Raw genomic sequence first — 20,255 nt, 5'->3', positions numbered from 1 at the left:
TATTTTGTGGTTAAAAATTTATAAATTTTTAACTTTTATGGCTAAGGATTGAAAATTTAAAACAAGGCTCCACGTAAATAGGTTATATATAAATTACTTTATTCACAATAATATCATCAAATATACTTGGTAAAATCATAGGCTGACTGACCGTTTTCGCTCAGAATCGTTTTTCTTATACAATGATATTATATCATTGAATTCAAATTTAACACCATCCATTACAGTGACCCACTTGTAACCTACTGTACAGCAGAGCGACATCCACTTTTTTTTCTTATCATTTCATACTTCATGTTTTTGAATTTTATTTATAAATTATAAATATATAATGAATAACCAGATAAAAGATTTTATTATAAAAAAAAGGTATGTACAATATACTCATGATGGGTAGGTATTCAAATACAAATATTTTAACACATATTAAATATATATAAAACATAAAATAATTCTTATTAAATCTTATTAAAATTAACCTTGTAAACAAAAATCATAATAATATAAAACTAATATAACAATTACTTTGAAAAAAATAACAGTTAAAATTGTATTCTACGTTCTTTTAAATTTGACCTTTGTTGTGCTAATTTGTTAATATTCAATTGGTCTACAATATCTAGTAAAAGTGCTTGGATTTTCTTCAATAGTAACTTTTCTGATAGGAAAGTGAATCTAGTTGGTACTTTGGGGGGGTCAAAAGTAAAAACAAAAGAAAAATTAAGGAAAAACGGGAATTTTTACGCAAAATCTGTTTTCAAGAAAATCGATTTTGGTTTTTGGTGCAACTCTAAAACAAATGACCGTAGGGACATGAAATTTTGACTGAATGTTTATATTAGCATTTTCTATACACCATAAAATGTACAAAATATTTTGACTCTTTTTGAGCTGTTTACGGCCACTGTCAGTTTTCAATTTTTTTAGTTTTTTTTTCTATAAATATCAATAAAATTTTATCTGTTGAGTAAAAAAGCTTGAAAATTTAATAGAAGGCTCCTAGGTTATTATTTCAAAGGCAGATGAAAAAAATGAAAAATCCTTAGTCACAGTTTTTATTTATATGCATTTAAAGTTCAAATTTTGACAAAATACGGAAAAATCACGAAAAATAGCAAATTTCATAAAAATTTTTCTTTTAAATCTAAGATTTGAAAATGTAATATAAGATTACTCATAAGGTTTTTCTACCTTTATCGAAAAAAAAAAAAATGTCTAGAAGAAACTTAAATTAAATTTTTTATGAGCGTCTGAAATTTATATTCTTACAACATTTGATATTTACTCGATTTCTCATGTAACAATTTTCTTATTTTATTGTAATTAAAAAACGAAATGACTGTAGATACTTGAAAATTTCACTGAATGTTTATATTAGCATTTTCTATACACCATAAAATGTTGAAAATATTTTGACTCTTTTTGAGCTGTTTACGGACATTGTCAGTTTTCAATTTTTTTAGTTTTGTTTTTCTATAAATATCAATAAATTTTTTATTTGTTGGGTAAAAAAGCGTGAAAATTTAATATAAGGCTCCTGATATATCGGTCTAATAGCAGTTGAAAAATATTAAAAATACATAGGCACAATTTTTTTTTAAAAGCATTTAAAGTTCAAATTTTGACAACATTTATCAAATTTATAATTTATTAATTATTTTGTGGTTAAAAATTTATAAATTTTTAACTTTTATGGCTAAGGATTGAAAATTTTAAAACAAGGCTCCACGTAAATAGGTTATATATAAATTACTTTATTCACAATAATATCATCAAATATACTTGGTAAAATCATAGGCTGACTGACCGTTTTCGCTCAGAATCGTTTTTTCTTATACAATGATATTATATCATTGAATTCAAATTTAACACCATCCATTACAGTGACCCACTTGTAACCTACTGTACAGCAGAGCGACATCCACTTTTTTTTTCTTATCATTTCATACTTCATGTTTTTGAATTTTATTTATAAATTATAAATATATAATGAATAACCAGATAAAAGATTTTATTATAAAAAAAGGTATGTACAATATACTCATGATGGGTAGGTATTCAAATACAAATATTTTAACACATATTAAATATATATAAAACATAAAATAATTCTTATTAAATCTTATTAAAATTAACCTTGTAAACAAAAATCATAATAATATAAAACTAATATAACAATTACTTTGAAAAAAATTAACAGTTAAAATTGTATTCTACGTTCTTTTAAATTTGACCTTTGTTGTGCTAATTTGTTAATATTCAATTGGTCTACAATATCTAGTAAAAGTGCTTGGATTTTCTTCAATAGTAACTTTTCTGATAGGAAAGTGAATCTAGTTGGTACTTTGGGGGGGTCAAAAGTAAAAACAAAAGAAAAATTAAGGAAAAACGGGAATTTTTACGCAAAATCTGTTTTCAAGAAAATCGATTTTGGTTTTTGGTGCAACTCTAAAACAAATGACCGTAGGGACATGAAATTTTGACTGAATGTTTATATTAGCATTTTCTATACACCATAAAATGTACAAAATATTTTGACTCTTTTTGAGCTGTTTACGGCCACTGTCAGTTTTCAATTTTTTTAGTTTTTTTTTCTATAAATATCAATAAAATTTTATCTGTTGAGTAAAAAAGCTTGAAAATTTAATAGAAGGCTCCTAGGTTATGTATTTCAAAGGCAGATGAAAAAAATGAAAAATCCTTAGTCACAGTTTTTATTTATATGCATTTAAAGTTCAAATTTTGACAAAATACGGAAAAATCACGAAAAATAGCAAATTTCATAAAAATTTTTCTTTTTAAATCTAAGATTTGAAAATGTAATATAAGATTACTCATAAGTTTTTCTACCTTTATCGAAAAAAAAAAAAAATGTCTAGAAGAAACTTAAATTAAATTTTTATGAGCGTCTGAAATTTATATTCTTACAACATTTGATATTTACTCGATTTCTCATGTAACAATTTTCTTATTTTATTGTAATTAAAAAAACGAATGACTGTAGATACTTGAAAATTTCACTGAATGTTTATATTAGCATTTTCTATACACCATAAAATGTTGAAAATATTTTGACTCTTTTTGAGCTGTTTACGGACATTGTCAGTTTTCAATTTTTTTAGTTTTGTTTTTCTATAAATATCAATAAATTTTTATTTGTTGGGTAAAAAAGCGTGAAAATTTAATATAAGGCTCCTGATATATCGGTCTAATAGCAGTTGAAAAATATTAAAAATACATAGGCACAATTTTTTTTTAAAAGCATTTAAAGTTCAAATTTTGACAACATTTATCAAATTTATAATTTATTAATTATTTTGTGGTTAAAAATTTATAAATTTTTAACTTTTATGGCTAAGGATTGAAAATTTAAAACAAGGCTCCACGTAAATAGGTTATATATAAATTACTTTATTCACAATAATATCATCAAATATACTTGGTAAAATCATAGGCTGACTGACCGTTTTCGCTCAGAATCGTTTTTCTTATACAATGATATTATATCATTGAATTCAAATTTAACACCATCCATTACAGTGACCCACTTGTAACCTACTGTACAGCAGAGCGACATCCACTTTTTTTTTCTTATCATTTCATACTTCATGTTTTTGAATTTTTATTTATAAATTATAAATATATAATGAATAACCAGATAAAAGATTTTATTATAAAAAAAGGTATGTACAATATACTCATGATGGGTAGGTATTCAAATACAAATATTTTAACACATATTAAATATATATAAAACATAAAATAATTCTTATTAAATCTTATTAAAATTAACCTTGTAAACAAAAATCATAATAATATAAAACTAATATAACAATTACTTTGAAAAAAATTAACAGTTAAAATTGTATTCTACGTTCTTTTTAAATTTGACCTTTGTTGTGCTAATTTGTTAATATTCAATTGGTCTACAATATCTAGTAAAAGTGCTTGGATTTTCTTCAATAGTAACTTTTCTGATAGGAAAGTGAATCTAGTTGGTACTTTGGGGGGGTCAAAAGTAAAAACAAAAGAAAAATTAAGGAAAAACGGGAATTTTTACGCAAAATCTGTTTTCAAGAAAATCGATTTTGGTTTTTGGTGCAACTCTAAAACAAATGACCGTAGGGACATGAAATTTTGACTGAATGTTTATATTAGCATTTTCTATACACCATAAAATGTACAAAATATTTTGACTCTTTTTGAGCTGTTTACGGCCACTGTCAGTTTTCAATTTTTTTAGTTTTTTTTTCTATAAATATCAATAAAATTTTATCTGTTGAGTAAAAAAGCTTGAAAATTTAATAGAAGGCTCCTAGGTTATTATTTCAAAGGCAGATGAAAAAAATGAAAAATCCTTAGTCACAGTTTTTATTTATATGCATTTAAAGTTCAAATTTTGACAAAATACGGAAAAATCACGAAAAATAGCAAATTTCATAAAAATTTTTCTTTTTAAATCTAAGATTTGAAAATGTAATATAAGATTACTCATAAGTTTTTCTACCTTTATCGAAAAAAAAAAAAAATGTCTAGAAGAAACTTAAATTAAATTTTTATGAGCGTCTGAAATTTATATTCTTACAACATTTGATATTTACTCGATTTCTCATGTAACAATTTTCTTATTTTATTGTAATTAAAAAACGAATGACTGTAGATACTTGAAAATTTCACTGAATGTTTATATTAGCATTTTCTATACACCATAAAATGTTTGAAAATATTTTGACTCTTTTTGAGCTGTTTACGGACATTGTCAGTTTTCAATTTTTTTAGTTTTGTTTTTCTATAAATATCAATAAATTTTTATTTGTTGGGTAAAAAAGCGTGAAAATTTAATATAAGGCTCCTGATATATCGGTCTAATAGCAGTTGAAAAATATTAAAAATACATAGGCACAATTTTTTTTTTAAAAGCATTTAAAGTTCAAATTTTGACAACATTTATCAAATTTATAATTTATTAATTATTTTGTGGTTAAAAATTTATAAATTTTTTAACTTTTATGGCTAAGGATTGAAAATTTAAAACAAGGCTCCACGTAAATAGGTTATATATAAATTACTTTATTCACAATAATATCATCAAATATACTTGGTAAAATCATAGGCTGACTGACCGTTTTCGCTCAGAATCGTTTTTCTTATACAATGATATTATATCATTGAATTCAAATTTAACACCATCCATTACAGTGACCCACTTGTAACCTACTGTACAGCAGAGCGACATCCACTTTTTTTTCTTATCATTTCATACTTCATGTTTTTGAATTTTTATTTATAAATTATAAATATATAATGAATAACCAGATAAAAGATTTTATTATAAAAAAAGGTATGTACAATATACTCATGATGGGTAGGTATTCAAATACAAATATTTTAACACATATTAAATATATATAAAACATAAAATAATTCTTATTAAATCTTATTAAAATTAACCTTGTAAACAAAAATCATAATAATATAAAACTAATATAACAATTACTTTGAAAAAAATTAACAGTTAAAATTGTATTCTACGTTCTTTTAAATTTGACCTTTGTTGTGCTAATTTGTTAATATTCAATTGGTCTACAATATCTAGTAAAAGTGCTTGGATTTTCTTCAATAGTAACTTTTCTGATAGGAAAGTGAATCTAGTTGGTACTTTGGGGGGGGTCAAAAGTAAAAACAAAAGAAAAATTAAGGAAAAACGGGAATTTTTACGCAAAATCTGTTTTCAAGAAAATCGATTTTGGTTTTTGGTGCAACTCTAAAACAAATGACCGTAGGGACATGAAATTTTGACTGAATGTTTATATTAGCATTTTCTATACACCATAAAATGTACAAAATATTTTGACTCTTTTTGAGCTGTTTACGGCCACTGTCAGTTTTCAATTTTTTTAGTTTTTTTTTCTATAAATATCAATAAAATTTTATCTGTTGAGTAAAAAAGCTTGAAAATTTAATAGAAGGCTCCTAGGTTATTATTTCAAAGGCAGATGAAAAAAATGAAAAATCCTTAGTCACAGTTTTTATTTATATGCATTTAAAGTTCAAATTTTGACAAAATACGGAAAAATCACGAAAAATAGCAAATTTCATAAAAATTTTTCTTTTTAAATCTAAGATTTGAAAATGTAATATAAGATTACTCATAAGTTTTTCTACCTTTATCGAAAAAAAAAAAAATGTCTAGAAGAAACTTAAATTAAATTTTTATGAGCGTCTGAAATTTATATTCTTACAACATTTGATATTTACTCGATTTCTCATGTAACAATTTTCTTATTTTATTGTAATTAAAAAACGAATGACTGTAGATACTTGAAAATTTCACTGAATGTTTATATTAGCATTTTCTATACACCATAAAATGTTGAAAATATTTTGACTCTTTTTGAGCTGTTTACGGACATTGTCAGTTTTCAATTTTTTTAGTTTTGTTTTTCTATAAATATCAATAAATTTTTATTTGTTGGGTAAAAAAGCGTGAAAATTTAATATAAGGCTCCTGATATATCGGTCTAATAGCAGTTGAAAAATATTAAAAATACATAGGCACAATTTTTTTTTAAAAGCATTTAAAGTTCAAATTTTGACAACATTTATCAAATTTATAATTTATTAATTATTTTGTGGTTAAAAATTTATAAATTTTTAACTTTTATGGCTAAGGATTGAAAATTTAAAACAAGGCTCCACGTAAATAGGTTATATATAAATTACTTTATTCACAATAATATCATCAAATATACTTGGTAAAATCATAGGCTGACTGACCGTTTTCGCTCAGAATCGTTTTTCTTATACAATGATATTATATCATTGAATTCAAATTTAACACCATCCATTACAGTGACCCACTTGTAACCTACTGTACAGCAGAGCGACATCCACTTTTTTTTCTTATCATTTCATACTTCATGTTTTTGAATTTTATTTATAAATTATAAATATATAATGAATAACCAGATAAAAGATTTTATTATAAAAAAAGGTATGTACAATATACTCATGATGGGTAGGTATTCAAATACAAATATTTTAACACATATTAAATATATATAAAACATAAAATAATTCTTATTAAATCTTATTAAAATTAACCTTGTAAACAAAAATCATAATAATATAAAACTAATATAACAATTACTTTGAAAAAAATTAACAGTTAAAATTGTATTCTACGTTCTTTTAAATTTGACCTTTGTTGTGCTAATTTGTTAATATTCAATTGGTCTACAATATCTAGTAAAAGTGCTTGGATTTTCTTCAATAGTAACTTTTCTGATAGGAAAGTGAATCTAGTTGGTACTTTGGGGGGGTCAAAAGTAAAAACAAAAGAAAAATTAAGGAAAAACGGGAATTTTTACGCAAAATCTGTTTTCAAGAAAATCGATTTTGGTTTTTGGTGCAACTCTAAAACAAATGACCGTAGGGACATGAAATTTTGACTGAATGTTTATATTAGCATTTTCTATACACCATAAAATGTACAAAATATTTTGACTCTTTTTGAGCTGTTTACGGCCACTGTCAGTTTTCAATTTTTTTAGTTTTTTTTTCTATAAATATCAATAAAATTTTATCTGTTGAGTAAAAAAGCTTGAAAATTTAATAGAAGGCTCCTAGGTTATTATTTCAAAGGCAGATGAAAAAAATGAAAAATCCTTAGTCACAGTTTTTATTTATATGCATTTAAAGTTCAAATTTTGACAAAATACGGAAAAATCACGAAAAATAGCAAATTTCATAAAAATTTTTCTTTTTAAATCTAAGATTTGAAAATGTAATATAAGATTACTCATAAGTTTTTCTACCTTTATCGAAAAAAAAAAAAATGTCTAGAAGAAACTTAAATTAAATTTTTATGAGCGTCTGAAATTTATATTCTTACAACATTTGATATTTACTCGATTTCTCATGTAACAATTTTCTTATTTTATTGTAATTAAAAAACGAATGACTGTAGATACTTGAAAATTTCACTGAATGTTTATATTAGCATTTTCTATACACCATAAAATGTTGAAAATATTTTGACTCTTTTTGAGCTGTTTACGGACATTGTCAGTTTTCAATTTTTTTAGTTTTGTTTTTCTATAAATATCAATAAATTTTTATTTGTTGGGTAAAAAAGCGTGAAAATTTAATATAAGGCTCCTGATATATCGGTCTAATAGCAGTTGAAAAATATTAAAAATACATAGGCACAATTTTTTTTTAAAAGCATTTAAAGTTCAAATTTTGACAACATTTATCAAATTTATAATTTATTAATTATTTTGTGGTTAAAAATTTATAAATTTTTAACTTTTATGGCTAAGGATTGAAAATTTAAAACAAGGCTCCACGTAAATAGGTTATATATAAATTACTTTATTCACAATAATATCATCAAATATACTTGGTAAAATCATAGGCTGACTGACCGTTTTCGCTCAGAATCGTTTTTCTTATACAATGATATTATATCATTGAATTCAAATTTAACACCATCCATTACAGTGACCCACTTGTAACCTACTGTACAGCAGAGCGACATCCACTTTTTTTTCTTATCATTTCATACTTCATGTTTTTGAATTTTATTTATAAATTATAAATATATAATGAATAACCAGATAAAAGATTTTATTATAAAAAAAGGTATGTACAATATACTCATGATGGGTAGGTATTCAAATACAAATATTTTAACACATATTAAATATATATAAAACATAAAATAATTCTTATTAAATCTTATTAAAATTAACCTTGTAAACAAAAATCATAATAATATAAAACTAATATAACAATTACTTTGAAAAAAATTAACAGTTAAAATTGTATTCTACGTTCTTTTAAATTTGACCTTTGTTGTGCTAATTTGTTAATATTCAATTGGTCTACAATATCTAGTAAAAGTGCTTGGATTTTCTTCAATAGTAACTTTTCTGATAGGAAAGTGAATCTAGTTGGTACTTTGGGGGGGTCAAAAGTAAAAACAAAAGAAAAATTAAGGAAAAACGGGAATTTTTACGCAAAATCTGTTTTCAAGAAAATCGATTTTGGTTTTTGGTGCAACTCTAAAACAAATGACCGTAGGGACATGAAATTTTGACTGAATGTTTATATTAGCATTTTCTATACACCATAAAATGTACAAAATATTTTGACTCTTTTTGAGCTGTTTACGGCCACTGTCAGTTTTCAATTTTTTTAGTTTTTTTTTCTATAAATATCAATAAAATTTTATCTGTTGAGTAAAAAAGCTTGAAAATTTAATAGAAGGCTCCTAGGTTATTATTTCAAAGGCAGATGAAAAAAATGAAAAATCCTTAGTCACAGTTTTTATTTATATGCATTTAAAGTTCAAATTTTGACAAAATACGGAAAAATCACGAAAAATAGCAAATTTCATAAAAATTTTTCTTTTTAAATCTAAGATTTGAAAATGTAATATAAGATTACTCATAAGTTTTTCTACCTTTATCGAAAAAAAAAAAAATGTCTAGAAGAAACTTAAATTAAATTTTTATGAGCGTCTGAAATTTATATTCTTACAACATTTGATATTTACTCGATTTCTCATGTAACAATTTTCTTATTTTATTGTAATTAAAAAACGAATGACTGTAGATACTTGAAAATTTCACTGAATGTTTATATTAGCATTTTCTATACACCATAAAATGTTGAAAATATTTTGACTCTTTTTGAGCTGTTTACGGACATTGTCAGTTTTCAATTTTTTTAGTTTTGTTTTTCTATAAATATCAATAAATTTTTATTTGTTGGGTAAAAAAGCGTGAAAATTTAATATAAGGCTCCTGATATATCGGTCTAATAGCAGTTGAAAAATATTAAAAATACATAGGCACAATTTTTTTTTAAAAGCATTTAAAGTTCAAATTTTGACAACATTTATCAAATTTATAATTTATTAATTATTTTGTGGTTAAAAATTTATAAATTTTTAACTTTTATGGCTAAGGATTGAAAATTTAAAACAAGGCTCCACGTAAATAGGTTATATATAAATTACTTTATTCACAATAATATCATCAAATATACTTGGTAAAATCATAGGCTGACTGACCGTTTTCGCTCAGAATCGTTTTTCTTATACAATGATATTATATCATTGAATTCAAATTTAACACCATCCATTACAGTGACCCACTTGTAACCTACTGTACAGCAGAGCGACATCCACTTTTTTTTCTTATCATTTCATACTTCATGTTTTTGAATTTTATTTATAAATTATAAATATATAATGAATAACCAGATAAAAGATTTTATTATAAAAAAAGGTATGTACAATATACTCATGATGGGTAGGTATTCAAATACAAATATTTTAACACATATTAAATATATATAAAACATAAAATAATTCTTATTAAATCTTATTAAAATTAACCTTGTAAACAAAAATCATAATAATATAAAACTAATATAACAATTACTTTGAAAAAAATTAACAGTTAAAATTGTATTCTACGTTCTTTTAAATTTGACCTTTGTTGTGCTAATTTGTTAATATTCAATTGGTCTACAATATCTAGTAAAAGTGCTTGGATTTTCTTCAATAGTAACTTTTCTGATAGGAAAGTGAATCTAGTTGGTACTTTGGGGGGGTCAAAAGTAAAAACAAAAGAAAAATTAAGGAAAAACGGGAATTTTTACGCAAAATCTGTTTTCAAGAAAATCGATTTTGGTTTTTGGTGCAACTCTAAAACAAATGACCGTAGGGACATGAAATTTTGACTGAATGTTTATATTAGCATTTTCTATACACCATAAAATGTACAAAATATTTTGACTCTTTTTGAGCTGTTGACGGCCACTGTCAGTTTTCAATTTTTTTAGTTTTTTTTTCTATAAATATCAATAAAATTTTATCTGTTGAGTAAAAAAGCTTGAAAATTTAATAGAAGGCTCCTAGGTTATTATTTCAAAGGCAGATGAAAAAAATGAAAAATCCTTAGTCACAGTTTTTATTTATATGCATTTAAAGTTCAAATTTTGACAAAATACGGAAAAATCACGAAAAATAGCAAATTTCATAAAAATTTTTCTTTTTAAATCTAAGATTTGAAAATGTAATATAAGATTACTCATAAGTTTTTCTACCTTTATCGAAAAAAAAAAAAAATGTCTAGAAGAAACTTAAATTAAATTTTTATGAGCGTCTGAAATTTATATTCTTACAACATTTGATATTTACTCGATTTCTCATGTAACAATTTTCTTATTTTATTGTAATTAAAAAACGAATGACTGTAGATACTTGAAAATTTCACTGAATGTTTATATTAGCATTTTCTATACACCATAAAATGTTGAAAATATTTTGACTCTTTTTGAGCTGTTTACGGACATTGTCAGTTTTCAATTTTTTTAGTTTTGTTTTTCTATAAATATCAATAAATTTTTATTTGTTGGGTAAAAAAGCGTGAAAATTTAATATAAGGCTCCTGATATATCGGTCTAATAGCAGTTGAAAAATATTAAAAATACATAGGCACAATTTTTTTTTAAAAGCATTTAAAGTTCAAATTTTGACAACATTTATCAAATTTATAATTTATTAATTATTGTTACAAGTCGGTTGACCGTAGCCTCGTACTTGTGGAGTTTGTATATAGATTTAGTAAATAAAGTAACAAACACACGTTCAAATATTCAATTAATAAAGTTTATTGCGTTCTGAACATGTACAGTCAATGGCACTATCTCCATTCTCCACTGCCTGTCTTACAATCTTAACGTTCCTTATATCTAAACTTCTGTAGGACAATCCCTCCTATATAAAAAGTGCTTACTCGCAGTTTCGGGATTGTACCTGTTTACACTAATTTACAATAATCATTTCATTTCATAATTCTAAATGTTTTATAAATACTACATTTCTAATTTGTTTACTAACTGCTACATCCTTACTTACTTCCTATGTTTAATAATACCAAATCATAACACTCCCCTTGTTGAATGAAAGCTCATGTCCTCATGAGTCAATTTTCTTATTACATTCTTTTTTCCTCATAAAAACAAATATTTTATACATTCATAAATCATTATATAATTATATCTTAAATCTACTTAATTTCTACGCATTGTATGTCGTCTACTGATTTTGTATTGACCAATGCTTTTATATAACTCATTGACACTTTATTTTGTTTATACAGTTTAAAACTTATCTTACTTATTACAATTATTAACACTAATATACCTATACCTATTCCTACTGTTACGTATGTTATATTAGATACAGTTACGTATTCTATACTATCATCTATTTGTGACTGTAATAATAAATCTAATTGTTTTGCGTTATTTGCTAATGAATGAAAATCGGGATAATATGAATTATTTATTTTTGGAAAATCATCCTGTATCCTATTAGTTTGATATTGTTTCATATTAGCCGTTATGTTCACTCTCGGAATGAAATCATACGATGTTTTCGTTACTATTGATCTGGTGGGGGTTAGCTCATACTCTTTTGTTATCGCACGACACGGATACGTGAGAGAGATTGTACCTGTGTTTTGCAAGGTTTGCAACACTGGCTCTCCACTCGCACAATCAATGTTGATTGTCGTTGGTTGTTCTGCCGTGTACAACCAAACATTTTCGTTATCTAACTTGTGTATCACTAATTTTTGAATACGTGTAATTTTTATTTCACATGCTTTTGGAATTACATCTTTATCCTGACTACTAAATAATTTCGCTTCACAATTGTCCGTTTCTTGAATATAGTGCGTCTGAGTGTTCGAACAAATATAATATTCTTGCATATGTATGCATTTGCTTAACTCTATGTCATCTATGTATATTGAATACACATTATCCTCTGACATGGCCAAGTATTTATTCGTTGGTTGAATTAACGCATATACTGACTTTTTCTGTTTTATAGGCAATGGTATTGATTTGTATAGGCGGTATTCCCTTGTATCGACTATCGGAATGGCTATTATGAATATCAATGTATCTGCTACTCTTATTACTTGTAAGTTACTCATTTTCATTAACTTATGTACATTCTGTATTGTGACTTGTTCAGCGAAGTTCTCTCTCGAATCTAATTGTATTCTCACTTGTTGTAACTCTGCTAAAAAATCTGTCGCCGAAATAATGCTAGAATGCATATGACCTACTTGTGCTGTATTTACTATTGCTACTAGATTGTGAGTTTGGAATGAATGTTGTGTTAACAAAACATTTAATTCCTCAGTTTGTTCATTCATTATTTGTCTAACTTCCATTTCATTAATCAATTTACCTACTTGGTTTGCTTTACTTTCCAACTTGTTTATATTACTTATTATCGCTGTTTCAGTTTGTTGTATCTTCACCATTGCTCGGTCTACATCATGTACTGTTGACTGTACTATTCGCGTTTGCTGTCGCATATCGTGAATAACCCTAATTTGTTTTTCGCTTATTTCACTTATTTTCTTATCAAAAAATTCATAATCTTCGTCCGAACATATTCCAAATAATGTTTTTGATAATCTACCAATTCCGTTTATCAATCCTCTTCTATAGCGTTCGTTTCTACTAACGGCATAGTTTATCTGTTGTCGCGTTTTCTCTATATCATGGATATATGATGTTGTTGTTGTATTAAATTGCTCGCATAAATACGACCAAATTACCAAGTGCTCTATTGGAACTATTTCTGTGTTTTTTGCAATTTTTAAACAATGTTTTATTGTTTCCTTTTGAAATTTCTTAATTCGTTCAAAATTACCATCATACGTGGTTAAATTCACATAGACTGATAATTTCCACTTTGAATTTGTTGTTTTTATTTTTGTCAAATGATTAAAAAAAATTCCTGATGGTGATTCAATTTCCTTTATTCGATAATTTTCTGTTAAATTTGTTGCCATGATAGGTTGTATGATTAATATCCTGTAATAATAAGATATCATTGGTTTACTACTTATTTTTATGTTATTGATTACATAGTTTTAATAGATTTCTATGTACTTTAACTAATTTTTTTCCTCTAATGATTGTTACATTTTCATTATTATTTATTTCTGCTATTACATACGGACCTAACCATTTTTGTGCTAATTTATTTTTTTGTTGTTTTTCCATAAGCCATACTTTGTCATTTATTTTTAACCTAAGTGGATTAACCTTACTATCATATCGACCTTTTGTATTTTCTTTTGTATTCACTATACGTTGTTTTGCAATTTCATAAGACTGTTGAAATTTTTGCTTAATCTCATAATTATAATCTTCATAATTGTATCTTGGTTCAGGTGTTTTCTTTAACGATGTAGGTATTTTCCCTGGAAATCCATACAGTAGTTCATACGGTTGGAATTTTGTTGTTTCATGCTCTGTTGTATTATATACATACATTGCATATGGAATAAATTCATCCCAATTTGCTAAATCTTTGTCGACATAATGTCGCAAATAATTCCCTAATGTTGAATGACTTCTCTCTAATGCTCCATTACTTTGTGGTCTATACGGTGTTGTGTTGAATTTAGAAATTTTTAATAGCTTACATACTTCTGAAAAAATTTTACTTAAAAACTCTGTTCCCTGATCAGATACTATTGATTCTGGAATTCCATGTATACAAACAAATGAGTTCACAAAACTATGCGCTACAGTATTAGCTTCATGGCATACCATAGGTGTCGCAATACTAAATTTTGTTAAATCATCTTGCATTGTAAGTACATATTTGTTTCCTTTGTGTGTAACAGGAAGTGGTCCTACTATGTCCATAAATACTTTTTGGAATGGTTTGTCTGCCGTGGAAGTGATAACCATCGGTTGCTTTGTATGCTTATTCGAAGTTTTATTCTTTTGACATGATTGACATTTTTGTACATAATCTGTTACTTCTCTTGCCATTTTTGGCCAATTATACTGTTTTTTAATCTTTTTTATTGTATTTGAAATCCCTCTGTGTCCTGCCAAAGGACTCTCGTGCATTTCCTTTATAATAGTTCTTTTTTCCTGATCCGTAAGTTCATTCGGTGTAAATATTTTGATTTTTATACTAGTGCCTTTAAACAAATATCTTATCATTATTCTTACTGTTGCCCAATCGAGCTGAAAAATTTGATCACCTGTTTTTGATACTGCTAAATCTGCAATTTGATTGTTTAAACAAAATGTTTTTAAATTCTGTAGACAATTATACACATTTTCGTAAGTAATTGGACTTTTTCCTTTCTCCGATAAAATCATATATATTATATAACGGTTACTTTTTTTTAAATATACTAAATCTGTAACTTTTTTATTTTGATTACTTTCCAGATTCCCGAATCGTCTTCGGAATTCCAGTGCCAATCCTTCCTTTAACGTCAATTCCCGTGATACATAATGTACGAGATGCGAATGTTCGTCTTCAAAAATATCACCTGCTATTTCTATAATATTTAAGTTTTGGACTATATTTGTCTTAATATACTCCATATATTCATTATATGTTGTACTGCTTACTACTTGTTCCCCTTCTATTTGCATAATTTGTGGTATTCTACTGAGAGCGTCAGCATTAGTATTTAATAAACCTGGTTTATAAATAATTTCGTACTCGTATTCCTCCCTTGCTAATCTCCAATGCATTAACCTTGATCCTGGATTCTTGTGATTAACCAACCATCTGAGAGGCTGATGATCTGTCAATATATAGAATTTTCTTCCCAGTAAATATGGTCTTAATTGTTTTAAGCTCCATACTATAGCTAACAACTCCTTTTCTGTCGTACCATAATTTTGCTCTGCTTTATTCAGTACCCTTGATGAGTATACGATTGGTAAATCTTCTCCTATTTTACCTTGTGAAAGAACTGATCCAATTGCAAAGTTACTTGCATCGCATGTTACATTAAATGGTTTATCGAAATCTGGATAACTAAGAATAGGTTCACTCACCAATGCATCTTTTAATGTTATAAATGCCTGTTGACAAAGATCTGTCCAATCATATAGTGTATCGCTTTTCAACAATGTGGTTAACGGTTTTGCGATCTTACCATAATTTTTTATAAATCTACGGTAATACCCTGACAGACCTAAAAAACTTTTCAATTGTTTTTGGTTTTTTGGTTCTGGAAAATTCTTTACACTCAGAATTTTTGATGGATCTGGTTTCAATCCCTGTTCTGTGATAATATGACCTAAATATATAACTTCGTGACGCAAAAATTCACATTTCATAGGTTGTACTTTTAAATTATAATCTCTGAACCTTTGAAAAATTTCTTTTAACTTTTCACTATGATCTCTTAAATCATGAGCATATACAATAACATCGTCTATATATACAAATGCTTTTATTCCATTTATTCCTAATAACACTGTGTTCATTAATCTTTGGAAAGTACTTGGTGCTCCTTTTAATCCAAAAGGCATTTTAAGAAACTCATAATGTCCTTTATCTGTCGAAAATGATGTCTTAGCTCTATCATCTGCATGTACCGACACCTGATGGTATCCGCTCGCTAAATCCAAGGTCGTATAGTATCTAGAATTGCCTAGTTGATCCAAAATATCATTTATATTAGGAATCGGAAACACATCTCCGATCGTAACATTATTTAATTTCCTGAAATCTACACAAATACGAAATTTTTGCTTCCCTGAACAGTCGACCTTCTTTGGTATCACTATTAACGGGGCGTTCCAAGGTGAAGTACTCTTTGTAATGATTCCATCTTTTTCCATTAGATCTACCTGCGTTGATATCTCTTTTTTGTGATTCTGTGGTAACCTATATGGTTTAATATAAATTGGTTGAATATCAGGTGTTGTTCTAATTCTATGTTGTATTGCTGATGTCCCGTCCAACCTGTCACCTTCTAATAAAAAAACATCTGAATACTGATTAAATATATCTTTTAATGATTGGTACTCCTCCTTATTGAGATGCTGCAATCTTAATGACTGCTCCAATAACTGTAACCGATTTTCATTATTCCGACTTCCTATAGTTTTAGTACACACTTGTATGTTCGCTTCTTCAAATTTTTCATATAATAAATTACTCAAATCTACTGGCTGTAACTTAATAGAATTTTCATTTTGATTGACAATTTTTGTTAACACCTGCCGATTTTTCACTTTAGTAATTACATTACCAAATTGAACTCGATTTTGCAATACTTGTGAATATATAATCACTGTATCATTTTCCTTTATTTGATTATCTGTAATTTTTACTGGAATGATCATTTCCGATCTCGGTGGTACTACTGCAATGTCTAAATTATCTACATGCGGAATGTCTTGATTTACCACTGTAAAATTGTCTTCATTAAGTGTTGATGTTATCTCATTTTTTGAATAATCAATTGCTATCTTGTTATCCTCTAAAAACTCCTTACCTAAAATCCCATCATGAGGTATTGGAAAATTATTATTAACAACTTGAAACCTTACTTGTCTTTTTTCTTCTCCAAAATTTATCATTATATTTACTGACCCAATTGTGTTCACAAAATATTCATTAATCCCTTTTAATCGATATAAAATTCTTTCGTTAACTTTTACGTCATCTTTTAATGACAATAATTTTACTATATTTACTTCACTCCCTGTGTCAAGTAAAAATCTTGATTCCTGATTAACGAATTCCGTAGCCTGACATATAATGTGATCTTTAAAAAGTTGAGCCTTTAATTTAAATGCTCTTGAAATGTTACGGCTGTTGCTTTGATTTCCTGGACCGATCGTTCGCCGCTCTGAATCGACCCTGTCTCGTTTCCCGAAGTTGATGGTTCTGACATTGAACTTAAATTTGCCTGACTAGCTCTTTTCTCATTGTTGTATTTTAATTTCCTGCATACTCCAATTTCATGACCTAGTTTCTTACAATATTTACAAACAATTGCCTTGTTATTAATCGCACTATTACTTTCTGCAGTTTGCCGATGAATATTTGCTGACCAATTGTTTGGTTTTGAATTTTGCCCAGTATTCGTAACCCCGTTCTTTTGATTCTCTTGTGGCTGTTTTATAAATTGATGATTTGATCTTGACCTACATACCTTGGCCATGTGACCTACTTTGCCACAGTTGAAACATGTAATTTTCGCTGTATTTTGCTTCGGCATTTTTGATTGTGTTTCCTTATCTGATTTGTATGACGTTTCCTCCTGTTGAGCCACCGCAAATGCTTCCTCTATTGTACTCGGACGACTTGCCTTTACTAACATTTTTATAGGTTGTCTTAATCCTTCAATGAAAATACTTAATGTTTGAGTTTTTAAAATTCCCTCTATGACTTCTGCCACTGCTGCAGTTTTATCTTTGGTTTGAACATTCAACGTCAAATGAAATAGCTTTTCTAACCGGCTATAAAATGTACTAATTTCTTCATCATATTTCTGACGAGTTGTGGTCAATTCTAACATCAAATGTGTGGAAGTATGTTGTGGTTCAAAACAATTTTTTAACTGTGTTTTCAATTCTTCCCATGAATTAATTTTTTTAAATCGGACAACTTGAGCTGCTTTTGCTGTTAAATTTGCAACTATTGCCCCTAATATTATGGGTTTTAACTCCTCACTAATGCATGAAAAAGCAAATTCTGATGACTTTATGAAATTATGTAAGCCTTCAGAGTCTTGTTTGTCAAACTTTGGTAATATTCGAAATGCTGCCTCTAAAGAAGTAATTACACTCATATTTACTAATTCAGTACTCGATTGACTCAAATTTGGTACAAAACTGTATGATTCAGTACTACTATCAAAAGAAATATCTTCCTTAACAATGTTTGAACTTAATTCTGCTGGTACTCCTAACCGTCTACGCTGTATTGGCAAATGTAATGTGTTTCTACCGGTGTCAGGATTTTGAAGTCCTAATAAAGTACTCTGATTCTGCACTGTATTTTCTACTTGGTTACTAACGCTATCCCTGCCTAATGTCGTTTGACTTGCCCTACTATCATCTGAATCAAATGACCTATCTGGGACAAATGTTTTGTCTTCACTATCGCTCTGTGTTATGCTACTAGTACTACTACTATCGTTGCTCATTAATTAAATATAAATAGAAAAATATAGATATGCTTACAATACAATATATAAAAATAACAAACTTACAATACCAATAAATTTAACATTATCGGAGTTGTTTCTCTGTTGCCTTGAAAAAGTTGAATGCTGAATTTGTTTGGAATGCTCTGTAATTGACTGGAATGCTCTGTAGTTGACTGGAATGCTCTGTAGTTGACTGGAATGCCTTGTAGTCGAATGAAAATGCTCTGTAGTTGAATGAAATGCTCTGTACTTGAGTGGAATGATCCGTAGTTGACTGGAATTATGCACCTTGACTGGTTCAATAACAATTTAACTCACCCCGATTGAATGAACGCGCCTCGTTTGAATTAATGGTTCTTTTGATCCGCTGCCACCAATGTTACAAGTCGGTTGACCGTAGCCTCGTACTTGTGGAGTTTGTATATAGATTTAGTAAATAAAGTAACAAACACACGTTCAAATATTCAATTAATAAAGTTTATTGCGTTCTGAACATGTACAGTCAATGGCACTATCTCCATTCTCCACTGCCTGTCTTACAATCTTAACGTTCCTTATATCTAAACTTCTGTAGGACAATCCCTCCTATATAAAAAGTGCTTACTCGCAGTTTCGGGATTGTACCTGTTTACACTAATTTACAATAATCATTTCATTTCATAATTCTAAATGTTTTATAAATACTACATTTCTAATTTGTTTACTAACTGCTACATCCTTACTTACTTCCTATGTTTAATAATACCAAATCATAACATTATTTTGTGGTTAAAAATTTATAAATTTTTAACTTTTATGGCTAAGGATTGAAAATTTAAAACAAGGCTCCACGTAAATAGGTTATATATAAATTACTTTATTCACAATAATATCATCAAATATACTTGGTAAAATCATAGGCTGACTGACCGTTTTCGCTCAGAATCGTTTTTCTTATACAATGATATTATATCATTGAATTCAAATTTAACACCATCCATTACAGTGACCCACTTGTAACCTACTGTACAGCAGAGCGACATCCACTTTTTTTTCTTATCATTTCATACTTCATGTTTTTGAATTTTATTTATAAATTATAAATATATAATGAATAACCAGATAAAAGATTTTATTATAAAAAAAGGTATGTACAATATACTCATGATGGGTAGGTATTCAAATACAAATATTTTAACACATATTAAATATATATAAAACATAAAATAATTCTTATTAAAT

At 27.1% G+C, this 20,255-nt stretch overlaps 1 protein-coding gene and 1 long non-coding RNA gene across 2 annotated transcripts; one reads left to right on the top strand and one right to left on the bottom strand.

Moving 5' to 3' along the window:
- Positions 1–12,057: 12,057 nt before the first annotated feature.
- On the bottom strand, positions 12,058–19,778 carry LOC132937315 (uncharacterized). Its single transcript, XM_061004143.1, has 2 exons — positions 19,098–19,778; positions 12,058–13,917 (listed from the first exon to the last, which is right to left on the bottom strand). The coding sequence occupies exons 1-2, from the start codon at positions 19,115–19,117 to the stop codon at positions 12,087–12,089; spliced, it is 1,851 nt and encodes a 616-aa protein (XP_060860126.1). The 5' UTR covers positions 19,118–19,778; the 3' UTR covers positions 12,058–12,086.
- On the top strand, positions 12,728–15,551 carry LOC132937316 (uncharacterized). The gene is made up of 3 exons (XR_009663650.1): positions 12,728–12,863; positions 12,917–13,009; positions 15,301–15,551. It is a non-coding gene; the product is annotated as an uncharacterized LOC132937316 (long non-coding RNA).
- Positions 19,779–20,255: the final 477 nt, after the last annotated feature.

The sequence above is a fragment of the Metopolophium dirhodum genome, chromosome 1 (assembly GCF_019925205.1).
Source record: "Metopolophium dirhodum isolate CAU chromosome 1, ASM1992520v1, whole genome shotgun sequence".
NCBI classification, from domain to species: domain Eukaryota; kingdom Metazoa; phylum Arthropoda; class Insecta; order Hemiptera; family Aphididae; genus Metopolophium; species Metopolophium dirhodum.
Note: the sequence above shows the minus strand (reverse complement) of the source record. Positions and strands in the feature narration are given on the sequence as shown.